The sequence below is a fragment of the Sorex araneus genome, chromosome 4 (assembly GCF_027595985.1).
Source record: "Sorex araneus isolate mSorAra2 chromosome 4, mSorAra2.pri, whole genome shotgun sequence".
Classification (NCBI taxonomy): Eukaryota; Metazoa; Chordata; class Mammalia; order Eulipotyphla; family Soricidae; genus Sorex; species Sorex araneus.
Genome location: NC_073305.1, coordinates 3,067,187 through 3,090,349, shown reverse-complemented (window position 1 = coordinate 3,090,349; position 23,163 = coordinate 3,067,187). Strand labels below are relative to the sequence as shown.

The 23,163-nt window shown below is 63.2% G+C and overlaps 1 protein-coding gene across 4 annotated transcripts; it reads left to right on the top strand.

Moving 5' to 3' along the window:
* Positions 1 to 249: 249 nt before the first annotated feature.
* On the top strand, positions 250 to 23,163 carry SUMF1 (sulfatase modifying factor 1). Of its 4 annotated transcripts, XM_055135586.1 has the most exons (11): positions 250 to 509; positions 5,088 to 5,261; positions 6,760 to 6,834; positions 8,551 to 8,633; positions 9,765 to 9,887; positions 10,356 to 10,470; positions 10,859 to 10,972; positions 15,705 to 15,764; positions 18,616 to 18,656; positions 19,990 to 20,056; positions 22,493 to 22,740. In XM_055135586.1, exons 1-11 carry the CDS (start codon positions 264 to 266, stop codon positions 22,601 to 22,603), a joined length of 1,209 nt encoding a protein of 402 aa, XP_054991561.1. In that variant the 5' UTR covers positions 250 to 263; the 3' UTR covers positions 22,604 to 22,740. The 4 variants fall into 4 exon arrangements, with proteins under 4 accessions (XP_054991561.1, XP_054991560.1, XP_054991562.1 ...); XM_055135585.1 differs by lacking the exon at positions 19,990 to 20,056 and having other exon boundaries at positions 22,493 to 23,163; XM_055135587.1 differs by lacking the exons at positions 18,616 to 18,656; positions 19,990 to 20,056.

The following is a 23,163-nucleotide window of genomic DNA, read 5'->3' as shown; positions in this document are numbered from 1 at the left end:
ATAATAATAATTTTTCTTAGTAAACAGTGAGTGAAGATTTGACAGTAGTTTTTTTTAACCAACAAAGAATTCGAAGCAGAAGTCTGAAAGGTCTAGAACCTTACAGGGTTTCCTGGAATTTCTATTTGAATAGCGCCCGAGAGGCAAGAGTTCGGAGTCCAAAGCGCTATCCAAAGGCTACTGCCTAAATAAGCCCGGGGTGCGGCCCCTTTAAGGAAGGCGGGCCCACGTGACCCGCCGGGTCACGTGGCGCGCGGGACAACATGGCTGCGCCCGCGCGGGAGCAGGCTCGGGGCCGCCGTGCGGGGCTCGGCCTGATGCTGGTGCTGCCGCTGCTGTGGGCGCCGGGCGCCGCGGCGGGCGCGGGGGAGGCCGGGCCGGGCTCGTGCGGCTGCGGCTCCCCCCGGCGGCCCGGAGCGCAGGGCGCCTCGGCAGCCGCGCGCCGCTACTCGCGCGAGGCCAACGCCCCGGACCCGGACCCCGGAGACCCGCCCCGCGGCCTGGCCAAGGTGCGCCCGGGGCCCCGGGGGCGGGAGGGGGTCGCCGCGCGGGCGGGACCGCGGGAGGCCGGCGCGGGGCGGGCGGGGCGGCCGTCCCCACCCGCGCCCTCGCCCCGGGTTCCGCGGGGGGCTCCGTCCCCTCGGCCCGCAAGGTGGTCGGGGGCTCGGCCGCCCGTTCCCGAGTTCCTGGAACAGCGATCGGGGACAGTCGTTCGGCCTTTTCTTCCCTCTTACCCGCCGTCTTCTCCCCCCTCTCCCCTGTCTTCGGGGCGAGGTGCTCAGAATTTTAACCCAGCCAGATTGGGTTTGAGTCCTGGGTTCTTGTTGGCCGGGAAGGTAGCAGGACACTGAGTCTGACGGCGCGTCTCTTACGTAACATCTCTTGTGTCCCTGTGGGTCGCTGGGCTTGTCCTCGGCGACCACGACTTGCCTTGGTTCCCCTCCTGACCTTGGCACTCCAGCACACAGGCAAGGCTAAGGCGACAGTCATTTTGGGCCTGGATGTGTGTGTGAGTGCCAGGATGTCAGGATATGTAAGTCACTGTCACAGTCACCGTCATCCCGTTGTTCATTGCTTTGCTGGAGCGGGCACCAGTAACATCTCCACTGTGAGACTTGTAATTGTTTTTGGCATATAGAATTAAGGAATAACTACCATTGCTTTGTTCTTTCTGTCTGCCAGGATAATTTACATGTTATTTTGTTTGTGGAAACAGCCGAGGAGACAGGACCTGCCAGTCCTGAACTAGCTCTTCCTGGCGAGGCCCACGTTTCTTCCCCACTTCACGGAGGACTGATTAGTTCGGACAAGTTTCAGGACTCAGGGGAGGAGACATCCTGGGGAGGAGATAGCCTTAGCCCACCCCTCCCCTGCCTCCCCCTTTCATACTTCTTTCTCTTGACATAGTCACTAGAGGTGCTTGTCTGTCGGTGTCAGTTGGTGTGGGTGGGGTCAGTACCATCACTTTGCATATAATTATTGCCCTTTAAAGTTCTTCCTTTTAGTCCTCAGAGGACTGCCACTCACTGCATTATCTTTTGTGTGGCAGGGCCATTCAGCAGGACTTGAGTTCATCCATCACTGTGTGTTGCCGTGCCTGAGTTTAGTTCCTCTGTAACTTTAGTGGTAACATAATTTCCTTCCTTCTATGGAGAAATCCCCACATCTGCTCAGTCCTTAGAGGGCATCTTTCATTCCAGGGTTTCCTGGAGTTTCTATTTGAATAGTGCCCGAGAGGCAAGAGTTCGGAGTCCAAAGCGCTATCCAAAGGCTACTTGCCTAAATAAACCGGGGGTGCGGCCCCTTTTAGGAAGGCGGGCCCACGTGACCGGCCTGGTGATACACATTGGTGATACACATTGGGTTGTCTGAAGTGTTGCCTATAGCTTTCTCACTGGTACTGAAAATTTCCTGTTTTCAATGCTTCATTTTCCCAGTTTGTTCCAAATGGGATGTGGTTCCCACTTTCTTTGGTGTCACGTTACAAGATATGCATTACAACATTTTGTGTGTGCACACATGTAAGTAATCTCATTTAGAGCAGTTATGTGTCCACACTGGCTATTGTGAGGGTCCTCGTTGGCCAGGCCTTGCATGCCTAGAGGGACCCTTAGTTATGGATGAACCCACTTCTGATCAAGTGAGGCAGTCTTTTCTCTCTCAGTTTTTTTTTTTTTAATTTCAAATGTTTCATAGGCAGGCAACTGTGATCTAATTCTAACACGGCCATTGCCTTTATATTTAGGAACTCCAGTGAGGTACGTTGTCCCAGAGGCAGCTGTTTCCCAAGGCAGCATTGTTAAGAAGAATGCTCCTTCACGGCTCTCTGCAAGCCCTTGGTTGATAGCAGGGCTTCTCTGTTGGTGTAGAGTGACATGTACCCAGTCTCACTGTCATTGTCCTAAGAACACGTCCCACTCTCTCCTCACTCCGGTCAGCCTTCGGTGCTTTTACTGTCTCCATAGTTTTGCCTTTTCCAGAATGTCCTGTAGTGGGAATTACACAGTATAAAGCCTTTTCGGATTGGTTCCTTTGACTGAGTAATAATATGTCTGAATTCTTTCATGTCTTTCATTCGATAGCTCATGTCATTTTAGCATGGAGCAACAGGCCACTGTGTGGCTGGACCACACCGCTTACCCATTTTTGTGTTGAATGTGTGTCTGTTCAGTTACCAAGGGGGAGCTCGTTGCTTCTGAGTCCTGGCGCTGGTGAGCAAAGCTGCCACAAACGTCAGTGCTCAGGCTCTTGTGTGGACATCAATGCCCATCTCCCGTGGCTGATGCATTAGGAGTGGTTGCTGGATCAAATGGTGAGCGGAGGGTGAGTTTGGTGAGAGATTGCCACCTCTCCCGGTGACCGTGAGCGTGTCGCCTGCTGCTGCCTGCCTGTTTTGTGTGGCGGCTCCAGGCTGTGTGATAAGTTTGTGGTGGGCTCTCATTTTAATTCATTTTAATTCGCACTTTTGGTCGTCGTGAATACGATATGCCTTTTCGTGTCTCGCCAGCCTCCTGTTGGCCGCTTTGGACCATCTCACACCCGATTGCTTGTTCTTTTACTGCCGAGTTTGAAGTGTTCTTTGTCAATTTAGGATGACATTCCTGTATCAGTTGTGTCTTTTCGAACTGTCTTCTTCCAGTCTATGGCTAGCCTTCTAAGGGGCGTGGTCCTTTGAGGAGCTGGACCTTCTCTTTTAATGAAGGCTCTTCCCATTTTAATGAAGTCCAGCTGAGCAGTTATTTCTTCTGTGGATGCTGCTTTGGTGTTGACTAAAAACAAATATTGGTATTCCCCGTAACCAAATTCCACTAGATTTTCTCCTCCGATCCCTCCCAGGAGCTTAGTAACTGGGATTTACATTTAACTCTGTGATCTCTTTTGAGTAGGGTCTGCGTCTGGGTTGCTTAGTGTTGTCTGCGATGGTCCCAGTCCCCTTGCTGGACGAGAATGCTACTCCATTGTCTTGCCTTTGCTCCTTTGTCTGGGACAGCTGAACTTGTGTGTTTGTGTCTGTGGAGTTTCTCTGGGATCCTACCATCTTATTTGCTGGAGCTTTCTAGTAAATTTTTGGAAGTTGGGTAGAATTAGTCCTCTGTTTGTTTTTATCCTTAAGATTGCGAAAGCTGTCTTATTTACTTATTTATTTTTGGTTTGGGGGCCACACCTGGCTGTGCTCGGGGATAACTCCTAGGTCTACCCCGGGATCACTCCTGGCGGGCTCGGGGGACCATCTGGGGAGCCGGGGATCAGGAGTGGGTCAGCCTCATGCAAGGCCCTACCTGCTGTTCAGTCGCTCCATCATTGGCTGTTTTGTTTTATTTTTGGAGGGTGCTTGGGCTGTGCCTGGCGGTGCTTGGTGCCAGGGTAGAGTGGGGGTGACTCTCCCCAGCCCCGAGCTGGCAGTGAGTCCGGCCACTCTGTGTGGACTTCAGCGTCCGTTTATTGACTTTCATAAAACAACACGGGAGGGTTCGGATTGTGATTGCGTTGCACTCATTCCCCACACCTTTGTTTTCTGCTTGACTCATTTAATTCAGCAGAGGATCATTAGACACAGATTTAAGCATCGGGCTGGGTTTAGCTCGCGCTCAACGTGGCCCGACCCGCAGCGACACATGTCCCCAAGCTTCTCCGGGAGTAGTTCCTGAGATGCAGAGCTAGAAGTCGCCCCTGAGCATTACCCAGTGACCCCACGCCAAACAGAGACTTAAGATGCGATTTATGTCCTGGGTGTGCCGAAAAGATGGTGCCAAAGTCGGGTTCTCAGGGCCCCTTGGTTTGCAGTGGCCAGAGGCATCCTTCTCGCAGTGACGGATTTGGCAGGAGAGTCACAAGCACTCGGAGCCCAGGTGGTTCCTCCTTCCTTTCCGGAAGTTTCTGAGATCAAAGGTTGCTTTGGATTAGCCTTGGAGCCCAGCTGGGGGTGTGGGGGGGGCGGAGGGGGGCAGGGAAAGTCAGAATAAATCAGAATAGTGTCCTGCCGCCCTGTGCAGTTGCCACCCCAACCCCTTCTGGGTCTGTTTCTGTTTCCTTAAAGCGCAGAGATACAAAGAAGCAAGCTGCTACCAAAGGGCCCTTCCCTCTGCTACGGAGGCAGGGCTGAGTGTTGCCGAGATACGGCAGAGATACTGTAGCGTGTTACCCACAGCCGCACTCAGGCTGCTTGGAACCTGGGACCCTAGTTCACGCTCCGGAGCCTGCCAGGGGTCACTGGAGAAGGCAGTTTGTGGGGAGGGCTCAGATCGCTCCGGGCAGGCCTTGAGGGGCCATCTGAGGAGGGGGGACGGAGCCAGCGCCCTCCCTGTCCTATCTCTCCCCATCCCCGCTGTCCTATATCTCCCGCCTTCGTGTTGTTGTTATTTGGGGGTCACACCCAGGACTCCTGGCTCTGTGCCCAGGGATCGCTTGCAGGGCTGGAGGGCCATACGAAACACATTTCTGTCTGCCTGTTTGGGTGCAGGCACGTGGGTGGTGTGTGTGTGTGTGTGTGTGTGTGTGTGTGTGTGTGTGTGTGTGTGTGTGTGTGATGGGGTGCGTATGTGAGCGGGGTGCCCCAGCTCTGACTCCCCTAAGCCCCTCCCCTGCAGATGGTCCCCATCCCCGCTGGTGTCTTCACCATGGGCACAGACAACCCCCAGATCCATCGGGACGGGGAGGCGCCCGCCCGGAGGGTGGCCGTGGACGCCTTCTACCTCGACGCTTATGAAGTCAGCAACGCGGAATTCGAGAAGTTTGTGAACGCCACGGGCTACCTGACAGAGGTGAGGGGTGGGGAGGGGCCGCGCCTGGCACGACCCCGGGAGGGGGAGGCCAGGAGCAGCAGGGTCCCTGGGAGGGGCTGAGTGCTGGCAGGGCGGGACACTGCCCGATGGCCCTCACGAGCCCCCCTGGCGGCTCCTGGCACACGCTGGGGTCTCTGCGTGCGGGACCCCTGCCCGTGCCTGCCAGCGGGGCCCCTGCCGGCCCGTTTCCCTGTTTCTGCTGAGGAACCCGCTGGGGAGAGCGGCGAGAGCCTCATGGCCTTGTGTCTCTGGCGGGTGCCCCGGGTGGGCTGCTCGGGGGGTGTGGGGTGGGGAGTGTGCAGTGGCCGGACTCCTGTCCCCCGGCGCACGGGGAGGGGCCCTCTGGCCTGGCCCTGCTGTTGGGCGGACTGGGCATTGCCGTCGAGGGAGCAGCACAGCCCGACCGCGGCCCTGCGCCGGCCACCCTGAGTCCTGTCGGGTTTGTGCCCCTCAGACGCCCGTGCCAGGTGCAGCCCAGGACCTGCCGTGGCGTGTGTCGGGGTCAGTGGCGCTGGGAAGCTGGTTCTTCTCCCCGTCCCCTGTCCCCTGCCCCCCGGCACCCCTGCGGTTTTGCTTCTGGTCCCTTCTCCCCGTTTGGGCTGGTGCCCGGCTCCCCTCACCCCTGCGTCCATTCTTCTGATGCCTCCTCTGCCTGTTACACTGGGGCTCATGTCACCCTTGCAGTGTCATGGGCCCAGGGGGCTCCCTCTGTCCGGTGACGAGGCCCTGGGGCTCCCTCTGCCCGGTGACGGGGCTCTGCCTCCGCGTAGGTCCGTGTTGGACATTCAGGGCCACCCTGGATCAGAGCTGGCCTGGACCCCATCGTGTGGGCGGGGGCAGGCCATGGCAGGGCGCTGTGGGCGGCCGGACCAGTGTGTCCCCACGGGAAGGGTTTGTGCTGGCCGAAGCGGCAGCTCCATGACCGGGTGGGGCAGGGTGGAGGCGCAGCCATGCCGCGAGGTGCCACGGGGGCGCCTGTGCTCGGGAGAGGCCCTTGGGGGGCAGACACGGGGTGTTTGGAGTAGCTGGGGGCCTGCTGTGGAGTCCGGGGGCTCGGTGAGCCCCTCCCCCGCTCTGCAGGCGGCTGGACTGGGAGGGCGCCTCTGAAGGACAGAGATGCCGCGGGCACCCTACAGGAGCTGCCACTTTCCCGGGTGCCGCCGCGCCCAGCGGCCCCTTGCCGCCAGCCCAGTACGTGGCACCAGTGCCCGGTGCAGGGTCACTGGGTCGCTGGCCATCTCGCTGGCGTGGGTGGTGGGTGATGGGGGTGCTTGCAGCCTTGGATCCCCCTGACCCGTGTCAGCCGTCTGGGAGAGGAGTGAGCTCGAGGCCTGGCCCCGCAGCCCGGGGGTACAGCTTTGTTGGCGGGCGGGGGGGGGGGTTGTTCCCGTGTGGCCAGCTTGACTCGGGGGGTGGGGGGTCCCGCCTGGGCGTGTGCACCCTGACCTGGTCCCTGTCTCCGCGTCCTTCCTTCCAGGCCGAGAGGTTCGGGGACTCGTTCGTGTTTGAAGGGCTGCTGAGCGAGCGCGTGAAGGCCGACATCCAGCAAGCGGTGAGCGCCGCCCGCCCCGCTGGCCCGAGGAGCCCCCAGAGTCGCTGACCGGAGCTCTCTGGAGCGCCGCTGAGTCTGGGCTGATTCCCCGCTCTGGACACGGGTCCGACCCCGGGGGTGGCCGGGTCACGTCCCCTCGGCAGTCCAGGTCTCAGGGGCTGGTATGGGGGGTCCCTCACAGGCCCCTGAGTGGGTGTTGGTGTCCCCTGGGAGACGGGCATGTGTGCCGATCCCGACACGGTCCCTCCCGTGTGCCGAGTGAGTCCTGACACCGTCCTTCTGGTGTTTTAATCCCGACACGGTCCCTCCCGTGTGCTGGTTCTGGGGGTCTCTGAGTGTGGGCTGCAGGGCAGGGCGAGCCTGGCTGGGGGGCAGCAGGTTCGGGGGTGGCCTCCGCCCGAGCCCCTTGCAGGCCCCTCGGTTCCTGGGAGCCCGGCGAGCGCTCTGCTCCTCCCTGCCGACAGGTGTGTCCGCCCGAAACTGGCTCTGTCTGCTTCGTGCCGGGGTTCTGGGTCCTGGGCGGGCTGAGCGAGGTCGGGTGAGGCTGGCTCTCACGCTGCCTCCGTCTGGGCCCGGGCAGACTCCCACGGGGGTGCGGGGGACGGGGCCTCTGAGGCTGCTCGTCCGGCCCCAGCCTGCGCCCTGGTAACCAGGAGGCCCCCGAGCACCTGCTCGAGCCCGGGCGCTTCCTGCCTAAGTGCCCTGACGGCGGAGGAAACCTTTTAAGCCTGTTTACAAAGGGCTGGACGGGCCAGCCCCGCTCTGGCCTCATGGCCCCCCCGGCCAGCCTTGCCCTCTTGCCCCCCCCCAGCTCTGCCTCTCCTCCCCCTGCCTCTGCCTTCCTCCGTGGGGAGTGGCCGAGCCCCAGGGTCACAGCGGACCCCCAGGCCCCCGGGGACGAGGCCGCCCCCCTCCCAGGCCCATTACCTGGGCGCTGCAGCCCGGTCGTCAGCTGGGGGGAAGCCGCCTTCCGTGTCGCTGCTGCAGATGCCAGCGGGCCCCAGGGAGGTTTGCACGCGTGGGCACTGCGAGCGTCCACTCCAGGCGGCTCCTGTGTCACAGACGCTTCGTGGGGTCGTTATCAAGGACACCGTCATTCTTGGGAATGTCAGGAATGTTCTCTGGAAGCCCCTCCGGGTGCCGTGCTCCCAGTCAGGGTTCTGCGGTGCTCCCCGCCCCTTGCGCGGCTGTCAGAGGGGACAGGCCCTGCCCCCTCGGTGGGCTTCTCGCCGCCGCCCCTCAGAGGAAGCCCACCTCTTGGTTTCCTGTAGGGGCGGGAGACGCGTTTGTTGTGTCTCCCGTGGACAGCTCTCTCCGTGGAGGAAACATCGCAGGCGCCATTCAGACCAGAGCACGCGGGCCGCAGAGGTGGGGACCGGGCGCAGGGGCTCCTGCGTGCCAGCTGCGGGCTCTGCCCTGCGGGTACCCACCACAGCGTCTCGGGTATCTTCTCTGGTCACAGGTGGTGGCCCGTCCCGGCTCCTCCAGAAACCGTCATGCCGGGGACAGTCCTGAGGACAGACAGGGCTGTGTTGGGGTCCCCCGAGTGGACGGGCCGTGTCGGGGTCCCCCGAGTGGACGGGCCATGTTGGGTCTCCTGAGTGGACAGGCCGTGTCCCTCCTGTAGGCGTGTGTGTGGAGTCTGGGACGTGCAGGGGCCCGGGCCGAGTCTGTCCTTCCTGCAGAGCTGAGCGCGGCCTCTCTGGTTCCCTGCAGGTGGCGGAGGCTCCCTGGTGGTTACCCGTGAAGGGGGCCAGCTGGCGGCACCCCGAGGGGCCCAACTCGACTCTGCTGCACAGGTGGGCTGCGCTCGGGGGCTGCCGTGCGGTGGGCTCCCGTCCAGGCGGGCTTGCTGGGTGGCCTTGGGGCCTCTTCCTGCACCCCAGGGAGCCCCAGGAAGCAGCGCCCAGACCCAGCCTCATTCCCGGCACACTCTGGGCACACGCCTGGCTCCACTGCACACGGCGTCAGCGTTCGCTCCCTTCGATCCGGGCCCTGAGGATAGTCCCTTGCAGTGCGGCCCGGGCGTAGTCCGGACCCCTCCCTTCCCCCCTCGCCCCCCCACCCCTGCCGTCCTGGGTGACACGCGGCAGCCAGGCGCAGGAAGTGGGTCGGTGCGTCTCTCGGGTCCGGGTGCGAGAAGGCACAGCAGCAAGTGGGTCAGCGCGTCCCCCGGGTCTTGGTGAGAAGTGGAGCAGACCCGGGCCCTGGGGGCATCAGTGCTGGCCTCGTCGTCAGGGACGGCAGCCGCTGCCAGGCGGGTCTCGGCCCCATCACAGGGTCCCGGGACCCGCCTCTCGGGCGCAGGTGAGCCCCAGGGCCGGCGTCTCCCACAGGGACACTGCGCCTGGCTGCCGGGCTCCCGGGCCCAGAGCCACTGAGGCACCACTCGGGGTGTCGCTCCCCTGCAAATGTGAGGGGGGAGGGTGCGTGCGGGTGCAGGGCAGGGCTGGGTGCAGGGGTCAGGGCCGGGGGCAGGGTCAGGGCCGGGCACGGGGTCAGGGCCAGGCGTGGGGTCAGGACCAGGCGCAGGGGGTCAGGGCCGGGCATGGGGTCAGGGCCGGGCATGGGGTCAGGGCCGGGCAGGGGGCCTGGGCACGGGGGCAGGGCTGGGCCTTCCTGCTCCTGGCTGCCGCGGGCGTGGCTGTCTGTATCCCTGTTGCTGGGAGGACCCTGAGGAGTGTGACCCGGAGGGACCCCCCCCGCAGAGCACAGCCCCCCCTCTGGCATGGGGTGCCACCCCGAGTCCACTGCCCCCCGCGAGCGGCCGGGCGGGGCAGCCCGCTGTGGACTGGGGCGTTCCGAGTCCAACCCCGGCTGTTCCCAGCTGGGCTCTCACGTGGGGGCTTGGCCGGGTCCTGGGCTGGACGGGGGGTGCTGGTGGCACAGTGTCCATGCCCCTGGTCACTAGCCCTCCGTCCTCCCCCTAGGCTGGACCACCCGGTCCTCCACGTGTCCTGGAACGACGCTGTGGCCTTCTGTGCCTGGGCAGGCAAGCGGCTGCCCACGGAGGCTGAGTGGGAGTATGGCTGCCGGGGGGGCCTGGAGGGCAGGTAGGTGACCCCCCCCGGTCCACCTTCCCAGCCCGGGGCACCCCTCCCCACCCCCCACACCCACAGACGGGGTGGGCCCCGCCCCCAACACCCCGAAGCCGGGGCACCCTGCCCCCCCTTTGGACCATTGGGCTGCGTCGTCCCCCGAGGGCAGGTGGTCTCGGCGCCCCGGGCATGAAGCCCCCCAGGCTCCTCCCACTCCTCGGGCCCAGGGCCTCCCTATCTCCGGGGTCCTGAGCGCAAGACCCCACTGGGGCCCGTCTGGGAGACTCCACGGAGGTGTGGGTGCCACTGCCCCCCCCACCGGGGTCCCGTCTCAGCCCGTCCCACGCCCCCTCCGGCCCGGGTCCCTGGCACGTCTCGTCTGTGGGAACTGAGCCCAGAAGTTGGCGTGGGGCTTCGTCTGTCCGTCTGTCCGTCCGTCCTGGTGTCCATCCTGGGGCTGTGGCGAGGCTGTCTCTCCCGCAGGCTCTTCCCGTGGGGCAACAAGCTGCAGCCCAGGGGCGAGCACTACGCCAACCTCTGGCAGGGCCACTTCCCGGTGAGCAACAGCGGCGAGGACGGCTTCCAAGGGACGGCCCCCGTGAGTAGCCGCGGGGCGAGGGATGGGCCGTGAGTAGCCGCGGGGCGAGGGACGGGCCGTGAGTAGCCATGAGGCACCTGGGGTTCGAGCTCTGACTGTCCCGTGTCCCGGGGCCAGGCCGACTCGCTTTGGCACAGGCTGGTTTGCCTCCGCGCGTGGACACCTGCGTCTTGCACCCAGGCCCGACACCGTCCCCTTTGCTCTGTGAGCTGGTCCCCTTGGGTGCCCCTGAGGCGGGAGGCGGAGGCCGGCCCGCAGCCACCCCTGCCCGTCTCCGCCCTGCCTCGGCTGTGGGCCGCCCGCGCCCGCTGTCTCCGGGCCGTGGCCCCGTGTGTGGCGTTTTCCCAGGGAGCGTCTCTGACGGGGTGTTGTCCCGGCCTCCCGGCAGGTGGATGCCTTCCCGCCCAACAGCTTCGGCCTGTACAACATGGTGGGCAACGCGTGGGAGTGGACGGCGGACTGGTGGGGCGTGACGCACTCGGCGGCCGGCGCGCGGAACCCGGTGAGTCTCCCCTCGCGCTCGCGGTTGCTGGGGTGGTGGGTGGCCCCGGGGCCCCACGAGGACCCCTGCTCCCTCTCGGTGCCCCGAGTGACCAGGTGAGGCCCTCGGCCCAGTAGCTGGTCAGGGGAAGGCGTGGCCGGAAGTTTCTGTGCCCACTGCTGTCGGGCTTGAGCAGGGATCAGGGCCCGGGATGGACGGGGGAACGGGCCCGTTTCTGTTAGCGTCCACGTGCTGGGCCCCTGGGCAGGGCCGCTGACCCCTCAGCCTGCTCACAGCGCACGCAGCTCGGCTGCACAGGCGCCCCCGGGAGCCAGAGCTCGCGGCCCTCGGCCCAGCCGCCCGGCACTCGGGAGGCGTCAGGCGGAGCTTCCCCCCCAGAAGGTTCGAGAGCGCCAGGGCCGGGGGCCATTCAGCGGAGGGGGGAGTCACGCGTCTGAGCCTTGGGCTGCCTTTCAGAGTTGGGGCAGTTGGCCGCCGTGTCTCATGAGCACTGGAGACACAGGCCCGCTCTGTGGGGCAGACGGAGTCGCCGGCTGGCCGTGGCCTCAGCCACCCCTCCCTCCTGGGCAGCGGGAAGGACTCACGTCACGGCCCCCGCTGCTCACAGTGGCTTTGGGTGGTGTTAGGGTCCACTGCCCGTGGACGCCTGGTCCGTCTGCTCTGCCCCGTTCTCCCGGGCAGCGGGGGGCCGGCGGGCACTGCTGGCCGGTCTCAGGGAGGCCGGCACCTGAGCCCAGTGACCTGCCAGGCCTTTCTGAAGGCTGCTCCGAGCAGACGCCTGACACTGGCCCGCCGCGTGCCCCCAGGGCCCCCCATCCCTGCTCTGCGGCCCTCAGAGCCTGCCCTGCGACCTTGGGGGGCTGGGCGCACAGCCGGACCTGGGGCAGCAGCTCCTTCCGGCCCTTGGGGAGGGAAAGTTAATCATTAGCGTGTGATTTACTGCGCTGCTGTTGAGGCAGGAGCAGCTGGCAGCAAGTGCCAGGGCTCAGGCCCTCCGAGGGGAGGTCGCGCAGGCCTCGCTGGCAGAAGGGAGCACATGCATATGCGTGCGTGCCTCTGCGTGCCTGTGCACCCATGTGAATATACGCGTGCATGCATGGGGGCGTATGTCTGCATGTGTCTGCATGTGCATGTATGTCCTGGGAGCTGTGTAAATGGGCTTCTGCCTTTCCATGCAGACGCAGTCCGGCCGGTCCCTCTGCAGCTGCGTCTGTCTTTCTGTTGGGGGCTCCATCTGATGGCGCAGGGCTCCGGGGTGACCCCAGGGGTGACCGGGAGACCCTCTGGCGCCAGGCCTGGAACCCGGAGCTCTTACATGCAAAGCCTGTGTCACTTGCCCTCCCCGGCTGTCCTGAGACCGGCCAGCCGGACCCTGGGGGCAGTGCTCCCGCCCCGCAGGGCCAGCCCGCGCCGCCGCCCTGTCCTGGGACAGACGGCGTCAGGGTGAAGCCCGAGCAGCGGGTGCATGCCGACCCTGCCCCGGCGCTGCTGGCCGAGGGGCCCTGGGCCTGCCTTGTGACACCGTGGCCTCGAGGAGGAGTGGGCTGGCCCTGGATGGCCGCGGCCACTGAGCCCTCCGGGCGTCCCGGGCTCTGGGAAAGCCCCAGCAGCCCCAGCAGCTGCTCTGCACTGGGCTCGGGCTCACACTAGCCTCGCGCTGCGCTTGAGGCTCATTCCAGAACCTTCCTCGTGCCTCCCTGCATCTTTGGGAGGTGGATGAAACACCCGGGACTTCCTTAATGCATCTGCATCTTCAGCAGAGACATTCCAGAACCTTCCTCACACCACCCAGTCTCCATGGTAGACACAGTCCCAGAGGCCGTCTGACAGCTCCCCACCTGGAGACGTTCCAGAACATTCCTTGCAGCTCCCCACCTCCTCAGCCTCCTGCCCAAACCCCTCACCCGGGCAGGGCCAGGAGCAGCCTGTCATGTCGCTCCCTGCGTCTTGTGCCTGCAGTTGACAGTCTCGGGTTTCCCAGGCTGAGGAGGCCGCTCACCGGTTCTGGTGGAACGGGCCCGCCCGGCTCTGGTTCTGGTGGAACGGGCCCACCTGCTCAGGTGCTGGAGCCTTCTGGTAGCTCTCGGGGGATGGGCAGCTGCCACCGAGGGCCCCATTCCGGGCCAGCCCTGCTCCTAGCATGCGGCCTCCTCCCCCGTGCTGGGCTCCCGCACAGAGGGGCTTTGGGATCCCCTGCGTGCCCACGCTCCCCCGGTGTCCCGCCTCTGACGCTCAGGGCCTCGCCCCAGCCTGGAGCACTGAGGGGTCACACCTGCTGCCCACGGTGCTGAGCGCCCAGCTGGCTGCAGGCGCATGGGACGGGACCCGGGCGTTTCCTGCCTCCCCGCAGCACACGTGCGACAGGATCTGTGCATTTCCCAACGTTCCTGGCATTTCCCTGCATCTCCTGTGGGAAACGAGAGCGGCCTTGGGGACCGTGCTCCCCCCCGAACCCGCCTGGGGACGTGCAGCACAGGGGCCCCACGGGGGGCCTCCCGGAGTGCCAGGTGGGGCTCACACCCCCTTTCCGCTCAGTCAGAGCTGCAGCCCCCAGGCCCCGCCCCCTGTTCTGTCTGCGGGGGGACAGCTCGGCGCTGAGGGAAGCTTTGTGCCCCTGCGCGTGACCCCTGCCCGGGCAGGCCCCGTCTGGCTCGCCCGTGCCCCTGGCTCTGCCAGTCGCCCCGGCAGTGGCCTAGGCTGTGTCCCCGGCGTCTCTCAGGCTGCCGTCGGGTGGGTGCGGGGCAGCCAGGCCCCTTCCTGCCGCACCTGCTGTCCTGCTCAGGCGCTGCCCACTCCCCCCGGCCGGGCCTTGCGGGGCGAAACCTCCACAGGCAGCAGGTACTCCCCTGACCCGTCTCTGGTCACCTGACAGCTGGAGGCTGCTTGCCCCCCTGCCGGGCGCTGAGGTGTCCCGGTGGCACCTGAGCTGCTGCCTGCATCCAGCCGGCCTTTGGTCCTTCTTAATGGTGGCCGGTCTCGCTGCAGGGAGAGAGGAATTCAAGCCCTGACCCCTGACCCGGGCTGCGGCCAGCCCTGACCCCATTTCAGCTCAGACACTCAAATAAATGGCTTTGTCCCGGTGAAATGGACATGTGACGACCCGCACTGTCAGAAGCCCGCACGCACAGGCCAGGGAAACATCACACGGAGACAGTGGCCGTGGCCCCCAGTGCCCCTGGCTGCTTGTCCCCTGGCTGCCTGTCCCTGGCTGCCTGTCCCCTGGCTCTGCCTGTCCCTGGCTGTCCCCTGGCTGCCTGTCCCTGGCTGCCTGTCCCTGGCTGTCCCCTGGCTGCCTGTCCCTGGCTGCCTGTCCCCTGGCTGCCTGTCCCTGGCTGTCCCCTGGCTGCCTGTCCCTGGCTGTCCCCTGGCTGCCTGTCCCTGGCTGCCCTTCCCACCGGCTGGCCTCCTTCCTGCCCTCTGCCCTGCTCACAGGGCAGCTCCCGGCCCAGCAGTCTGTGGGGTCCCCCCGGACACTCCCCTGGGTCTGTCCTCTCTCACTGTGTCCGTCCATTTCGTTGTGGCCCCTCAGGCTGGCGTTTTGGAAGCTGCGGGGCCTGGGTGGGGCTGGAGGGACGCAGGCGCTCGGGGCAGCTGGTTCCCGAGAGAGATCATAGACCGCCCCCCACCCAGGGGGCTCGTGGTGCCGGGATGTGGGCATGCAGCAGCGCTGGGGTCCCAGGGGAGCAGGGACCACCCGCCCTGGGGGCCAGCAGCTTCTCACCGGGGGACCGTTGGTCATTAGCGGGAGAGGCCGAACACTGGGGGTCTGGCCCCAGAGGGCGTGCTCTGCCGTGCACAGACGAGGCCGGGGCAGTCCGCGGTGATGCCGGTTCGAATCCTGACACCACACGGTTCCCCTGAACATCATCCGGCCGCAGGCCCCCAGCCCTGCAGGGTGAGGTGAGGTGGGGTGGGGGATTCAGGTCTTCCCTCAGGCTCCGTCAGCGTCACCAGTCGACTGGACGGTCCTGGCCAGAACCCTGGCAGCGCCCAGGTCTCCTGAGCGGGCGCCCACTGCCCCCGTCTTTCCCGCCAGGAAGCGGGACTCATAGTTCTGTGCTCACATCCACAAGAATGTGATATTCTTGTTCCATTTGGGGCCATACTGAGGTGCTCGCTCTTCCCTGCTGTGGTGTCAGGGGTGGTCCTGCGGGGCTCGGGGGGCCCTTCCTAGCCCCCCGTCACCAGGCCCCTCCCCCGTCCTTCCGGCCTGCTTTGCGGACATTTTCCTTTGGATTATTGTCAGTTCTGAGACCTGCAGATGCTGCTTCTGCCCGGGGCCCTGCCAAGCGTGACCTCTGGGCTGGGAGGAGCCCCCCGATGCCCCCACGTTTGCCGTTCCTTTGCTTTCTCCTGTCCTCCGTCCGCGTCCGCTGTCTGCCCCCTGTGGCTAGGGTGTGTATGGTGGACGCTGAGTCCCACGGTGGCCCGGCCACACGTCAGCCCCGGGTGGCCGTGCCAGGCTGCTTCGCCGTCTTCCCAGTCCCTGGTGGTGCCCGATGTCCCAGCGAGGACCGGACACGCCTGTGCTCAGGCTCTGGGTCCCTCTGGCGTCTGTCCCAGCTGGCGGTGGGTGACGGAACTTGCTTCAGAGCTGCCGGGACCAGCCTGGCGGGGCTCCTGCTCGGGCGGGTCACAGCAGCCCCCGCCGCGGCCTCAGAGTGGGCAGCTGTGGGGGGCTCGGGCCCCCGCCTGGGTCGCCTTGCTCTAAGCCTTCCCTCCTTGTCCGCAGAAAGGCCCCCCGTCCGGGGAGAACCGCGTGAAGAAGGGCGGCTCCTACATGTGCCACAAGGTAAGCTGCCCTGCCGGGGTGCCCACACGGGTGCCGTCAGCGCGGGCGGAGGCGGGCAGAGTGGCCCAGGGGGCAGAGCGGGGGGTGCCTGTCGCTCTGTCTGGGAGACCTGGGCTGTCCCTGACCAAGCGGGGGGGGGGGGGGTGGTCTCTGCAGCAGTCTGCCTGGGTACACACGTGCACACATGCTCACACGTGTCTGTGCACACACACAAGCACATACTTTCACATACGTATATGTACATGCCTCTTCTTGCATGAGTCTCTCATACATACATGCACACATATGTATGTGCACACAAGCCTCACATATACACACATGCCTTTTCAGCAGGTAAATCTCTCACATACATCATACACACACATACACACACACATATACACACACATGCCTTTTCAGCAGGTAAGCCTCTCTCACACATGTCATACACACATACACACACACACATATATACACACACATATACACACACATGCCTTTTCAGCAGGTAAGCCTCTCTCACACACGTCATACACACATACACACACACACATATATACACACACATATGCACACACATGCCTTTTCAGCAGGTAAGCCTCTCTGTCTTTCTCTCTCACACAAAAACACATACACACACGTGCATGTGCACACACCCTTTTTAAAATTTATTATTTATTTATTTTTTTGCTTTTTTGGGTCACACCTGGCGATGCACAGGGGTTACTCCTGGCTCTGCACTCAGGAATTACTCCTGGCGGTGCTCAGGGGCCCATATGGGATGCTGGGAATCCAACCCGGGTCGGCCGCGTGCAAGGCAAACGCCCTCCCCGCTGGTTTGCTGGGCGCCCTGTGTGCCGGGCGAGGGTGCGTTCTGTGTGGTGGCGATGTTGGCGTGGAGACGCCCGGGCCTGGCTCGTGCGCCCCAGGGCTCGGCTTTCCTTGGGGGGTGCTCTGGGTGCCAACTCACTGTGTGGCTGAGCCCACTGACTGGGGTCCGGGGGCCCCTCTGTGTGGGCTCCATATGCCCCCCCCCGTCAGGTGTTGCTTCCTGCCTCCAACCCGCTCAGCCTGTCTCTGTCCCTTTGCTAAGAGGCGGTTCCGGATCGTTCCTCAGGAGCTTCCCGCAGATAGTCGCCCGGCCCAGGCCGTCGGGGCAGGAGCGGCCGATGGTCTGAGCCCGGCTGGCGCGCGGGCGTCTCCGCCAGTGGGTTTCAGGCCTGCCCGTGAGTGTGGAGAGCACAGCGCCCGCCTCCACTGCCCCTGCCGCCGCGCCCGCGCCCGCGGGCCTCGGTACCCTAAGCCCACCGCGGCTCTGTACGTTAGGGCGTGTGCAGGTGCGCCGGCCGCGGTGCTGACGGGCTTCCAGGATTCAGGTGGACGGTCATGGCTCACGCCCACGTCCATCAGACCGCGAAGTCATCATGTCCCTAGCGCTGGCCTGGCCGCGTGCTTCACACTCAGGCCGGCTTCCGCCACTGCACGCACAGTTTCTTTCTTTTTTTTTTTAAATTTTTTAAATTTTATTTTATTGAATCACCATTGGAAACTTACAATGCTTTCAGGCTTACGTCTTAGTCATACAATGCTGAAACAACCATCCCTTCACCAGTGCCCATATCCCACCACCAAAGACAAAAAAAAAAAAAAAACCACAGTACACCTCCCATCCCGCCCCCCTGCCCCCCTGCCTTGTAACTGATAAATTTCACTTTACTTTCTATTTACTGTGGTTACATTCAATATTTCAACACAAACCTCACCATTATTATTAGGAGCACCCCACTAGAGTCAGACCTGTTGTGAAGAGAAATGAGGTTTTGTATTTCTGTACTTTAACAACTAAGTCCAGGGAGATTTCTTCCGGATATTCGATCATTGCAAGCTTGTAAACTCCATTTGCGGTCGTCATAATATGGCGTCCCCACGCCCTTCATCCCCGGGAAGGGACAGGCGAGAGAGAGAAATACCTTTCCCCTCCTGGGCGGGCATGGGGTCACGGCTTGGTTCTCTGGCTGGAGCCAATCTGCAAGGAGCTGCCCATGTTGAAGTTGGTTCAGCGGGGTCTGGATTCACACTCGTGCAGCTGCGGAGGAGCCGCACACGCGTGCGGCCCCCGGGGTCACCACACAGTTTCTTTCTTTTTGTTTGTTTTTATTTCTGGGCCACGCTCAGGGTTTACTCCTGGCTCTGCACCTAGGGGTCACCCCCGACGGACTTGGGGCATCGTGCGGGGTGCCTGGGAATGAAGTTGGGTTAGCTGCGTGCGTCACACGCACCCTCCCCGCTGCATTTTAATTTTAAATCAGAATCGCTGCCCTGGGACACCCCAGTCCCTTAGCACTGACGTGTCCGACAGTCCTCAGCGTGACTCTGTGGCTCAGTGGCTGAATTCCGTGGCCGCGGGGTCAGACCTCAGCAACACGTGGCAGCTCTCGCCATTCCCTGTTCCCAGGCCCACGTATGTCAGGCCCTGGGCACTGTCCCAGTGCCATGTATGTTAGCTGTGTTAGCGTGTCTGTTTTAACAGTTCATCCTTTTTGCCTGTTGGTGATCTTCAGTGCCCAGAACCTCTGTCTTATTCCTCGCCTCTGGCCGGAAGTGTCCTTGTGGGCTTCAGGAGTGGTGTCTGGCCTCTGCCTGGCCCGGGGAGCCCTCGGTGGGCACCTGCGGAGCGTTTCTGCCCGAGGGCTCCGCCCATAGTCTCAGTTCCCCTGTGGTGTTGTGAGTCGGCATTTCGACTATGCCCACATGCTTCCCCGACATCTATCCAGATAGTTTTTGCAGGGTCTTTTTTTTTTTTTTTTCCAGTCAGCTAATACAGTGAATTGGGTGGATCGGTTTCCAAATATTAACCCTTTCTGTTTCCCAGGACATCCCCGTGCTCTGCTGTCCTTCTGCATTGCGGATTAGGTTTGCTAAACTGGTCGGAGTTTTTCCATCTGTGTCCGTGGTGGGTGTTGGTGTGTGTTCTTGTCTGGACCGGCCTTGGGTGTTTGTACCTCCTTCGCTGAGCTGCAAATGTGCTTCAGCCTGAATTTTCTGAGCTTTTCTGTAGGATTCGCGTTATTCTCCCTTCAGTGTTTGACAGTTTCCCTGGAGACGCCATCTGGGCCCAGAACTCTCCGTATCGATTTTAGTTCCTGACTCCAGGACTACGAAGATGATCTTCCTTCTTCTTCTTCTTCTTCTTCATTAAATTACAGGAATTTGCATCTTTGGAGGATGCAAATTTGTCCCTGTCCTCAGCACCCTTGAGTTGATGACACAGTCTCTGCCTTTGTTGGGTGCTTGGACCATTTACATTTAATTTGGTTATTGACGAGGCTGGATTTGCCGTCCTGATCTCTGCTTCTCTTTCCCATTTGGTGGATGCTCGAGGCCACTCCTGGCTCTGGACAGTTGGGAACCGAACGAGGGTCGGCCCCGGGCAGACAGTGCCCCCACCCTGGGCAGACGGTGCCACCACCCTGGGCTTCCCTTTCTGCCCCGTCCGCCCCACTCTGGCTGTTTTTCCCTTTTCCTCTCTCTCCTGTGGAAGGGTCACTCCCTGTGGGCCTTAGGCCCAGCATGGCCAGACAGCGTTTGCACCGCCGAACCCGGGGACCCGCAGGGCAGAGCCAGGCTGGTTGGCGCGTGTGGGGAGGTCCTGGGTGCCAGGGATTGAGACAGTTCACGTGTGCTTCACTGCTCGAGCTCTCCCTGGCCGGAGTGAGTTTTTAATTTTGTTCTGTTTTGAGTCCACAACGGCAATGCTCGGGATTTACTCCTGGCTCTACGCCCGGGGATCATTCCTGAAGGGCTGGGGGGCATATGGGGTCCTGGGGAACAAACCTGAGTCGGCTGCATGCAAGGCAAGTGCCCTGTCCTCTGTACTGTCACTTGGCCCTGGGTTTTGCTTGTTGTTTTTTTTCATTTCTCTCTTTTCCCTTATGCACATACAGTATGTGGTACATATGTAGCACACGTATACTTAATGTATTTTCATATGTTTCCGGGCCCCTTGGCAGTGCCGGGGGATCTGGCCCCATGCCTGGTGGGGTGCTGGGCCCAGAGGCTGGCTCTGACCGTTTCCCCTGTGGTCAGCCCAGGGCCTCGCGCACGTGAGACCGGCTCTTCCGGGAGTCGCACCCCTGGCCAGGTCTGAACACACGGCAGCCCGTCTTCCTCTCCGGCTCGTTGGCAGTGCCTGCTCACGCCTCAGTGGTTTATACTGAACGTCTTTAATTCCTCACGGCTGGCCCAGGGATGAGCTTTCACTGCGTCTGACTTGGCGTTGCGGAGAATGTTCCAGAACAGGTGCTAGCAGGGAGGTGAGCTGAGTGGGAGCTGCGAGCTCCTGCAGAGGAGAGCAGTGTCCCCTGGCCGGGCGGGTGGGCGGAAGCCCAGCTGCGCCGTGGTCACCGTCAGCCCCGCCTGAGCTTTCACCGGCGCGATGCTCGGGATTGTGCCCAACCAGCGTCCAGCAGAGCCCAGCCCCGGGCCTTTCCCGGCTCCTCCCCGGCCCCTCACCGGGGCCTGCTGGGCCCCAACCCCGGGGCCGGAGCATCTTGGTCCTCAGTGGCTTATCCGGGGTGTGGGGCCATGCGCTCGGCGAGCACCTGGGGGAGAGCAATTTCACACACTAATTAGCTGTTTTGATGAACTCGGCTAAAACGGGTCCCCCCGCGCCCCCATTCTTAATTAACAGAGTGACCCATATTTCAGCCGCTCTCGGAGACGCATCATTAATAACCGTGCTTGGCGCTAAAGATAGAGGCCGGAGCGCCGAGGACACTCAACCAGGCCGCCCCTCCCCTGCACGCTCCATGGCGCTCGCCAGCTGCTGCCCGTTTGCCGAGAGAGGCGCCCGCAGGGAGGGTGGGGGCAGAGAGGGCCTCGTTCCCTCCAGGACGCAGCCTCAGGCCCAGCGTGGACTTGGACCGAGACCCGCCTTCGGGGTCAGCCCTTCCCCGTCTCTGGGGTAGCAGGCGGCCGTGGGGCTGCTTCGTGCGTGATGCAGTGAAATGCCCGTTCTGTGGTCGCGGGCGTTGAGCTGCTCTGTGTGCCAGCAGGATGTTTCCGCGGCAGCGGGGGATGCCAGTGAACACTGGGCGGGCAGTGGGGAACATGGCGTAGGAGCGGACGCCGTGCCCTGCGTCCTGGGGGCGGCTGTCCGGCCCTCTCGGGCGTCTCCGCTCTCCTCCCTGGGAGTGTGGGCGAGTCCTGGGTCTGGGGGCTCCTCTGCCCACATGGCAGGCCCCGTGTGTGCTGTGTGCTGGTGGTTTGCAGCTGTCTGCGGGTGACGTGCGCACACACGTGCCTGTGTGGGAGTGTATACAGACACTGCAGGTGAATGTGAGCTGTGTGTGGGTACATGCACACATGTACATGTGTGTGGATGTGCTTGTGTGTGCATGGTCTGAGGCAAGCGTGTGGGGGGGGCAGACCAGGGGCTGCAGTCATGGCTGTCCACCCAGGAGTGTGTCCCTGCAGGGGTCCTGCTGCCCTTAGTCCTTCTCCTCTGACCACTACGCTATCCCAGGCGTCCCGAGGGGACTGGGAGCCGGGTCTGCATACGTGTGCCGGGTGCCAGGTCTGCACGTGTGTGCCAGGTGTGAGGTCTACACATGTGTGCTGGGTCTGCATGCGTGTGCCATGCATGTGCCGGGTGCCGGATCTGCACATGTATGGGAGGTGTCATGTTTGCATACATGTGCTGCGCATGTGCCAGGTGCCGGGTCTGCACGTGTGTGCTGTGTCTGCACGTGTGTGCCAAGTGCTGGGTTGCACGCGTGTGCCAGGTGCTGGGTCTGCACATATGTGCTGGGTGCCGGGTCTGCACACATGTCATGCATGTGCCAGGTGCCGGGTCTGCATGTGTGTGGGCGGTGCCGGGTCTGCATGTGTGTGCTGGGTGCGGGGACTGCACGTGTGTGCCGGGTGCTGGGCATTCGGCTTCAGCCCCTGGCAGGTGAGAGGAGTCGGGGCTCTCCCGTGGTGCGGGACTGAGGCAGGGCGGGGCGGGGCCTGGCCGGCTGTGCACGCTACACGGTGTCTTGGCGCTCTTCTTTTTCTTTTTGGGTCACGCCCGGCGATACTCGGGCCTCACTCCTGGCTCTGCACTCAGAAATCACTCCTGGTGGTACTCGGGGGACCATTTGGGACTCCAGGGCTCGAACCCGAGTCGGCCACATGCAAGGCCAGCACCCTCCCCACTGCAATGGCTCTGGCCCCCTCTGGGGCTGCTCCTGACGCTTTCTGTGGTGACGCTTGGTTTTAAACATCCGTGTGACTTTCCAGTTCATGCAGGTGACCGTGGGGTCACGGGCCCTGGTGCTCAGCCCGGGCCCGGCAGTGTCCGGCCAGCAGGTGGGCGGAGCTCAAGGCCGGGCCCTGGCCACCGGAGCTGCTGGGTTCTTGGGGTGGTCGTGAGGGGTCAGGGTTGAGACCCGCAAAGCTTGTGCCTGACCTTAGCTGTCCCCCCCCTGCCCTGCCCTGTCCTCCCGCGCTGCCCCAGCTCTCCCCCTGCCCTCCCCTGCCCTGCTCTGCCCTCCTCCCCCCGCCCAGGCTGTCCACCACCTGTCCTAGGGCAGGTCTGGTTCCCTGCCGTGATGAGCAGCGCTGACCCCAGGATCTTTGCATGTGTGGTGGGGTCCCGAGGGTCCGGGCCATGGGGCGCGGTGCTCTGTGGTGTGTGGGCACGGGTGGGCAGCCCGCCCCCTGCCGCCCCCGCCCGTGGGGCCCTCACCCTCCCTCTCCTCCCCCAGGCCTACTGCTACAGGTACCGCTGCGCGGCGCGGAGTGAGAACACGCCTGACAGCTCGTCCTCCAACCTGGGTTTCCGCTGTGCGGCCGACCGCCTGCCCGCCGCGGGCTGAGCCCGGCCGCCCCGGCCAGCGCGTGCGTCCAGGGCGGCGTCTCCGGAGACCTCGGCCAAGATCTCGTGTCTTCCACAGCGGCAGCGGCGCCGGGCTCCTGACTGCCCCCCGCCGTGACCTCTCGGGGTCCCCGCGCCCGCCCGCCCGCGTCCCCTCTGCCCCCGTCGGGCGGGACAGAGTCTATCGTGATTTTCTAGTGAGAATTTATGAGAGATTATTTTTGAGCTATTTTCCCCACGCGTGGTAGGAATCATGGCACGTCTGGGCCTCGTGTTCAGGGGGCCGGGGCGGGGGGGGCCTTCTGTCCACACTGCACTTTGTGTTCCAAGGGGATCAGTGTCTTGTTGTCACAGCGGGCCCGAGGCCACGCCGGGCTTTCGCTTTAGCAGTAAGTGCCTTTGGACCGAGGGCGGGGCCGGCCCCCCACGCCCGAAGCCTTCCCAGAGGACTCGGAGTGAGACGGCTTTAATTTGGCTTTAATTCTCGGCGAGGGAGGAAGGGACGCGGCCGGAGTTTCGGGCAGCGGGGCTGGGGCCGCCCAATAAACGCATCTCACCGTG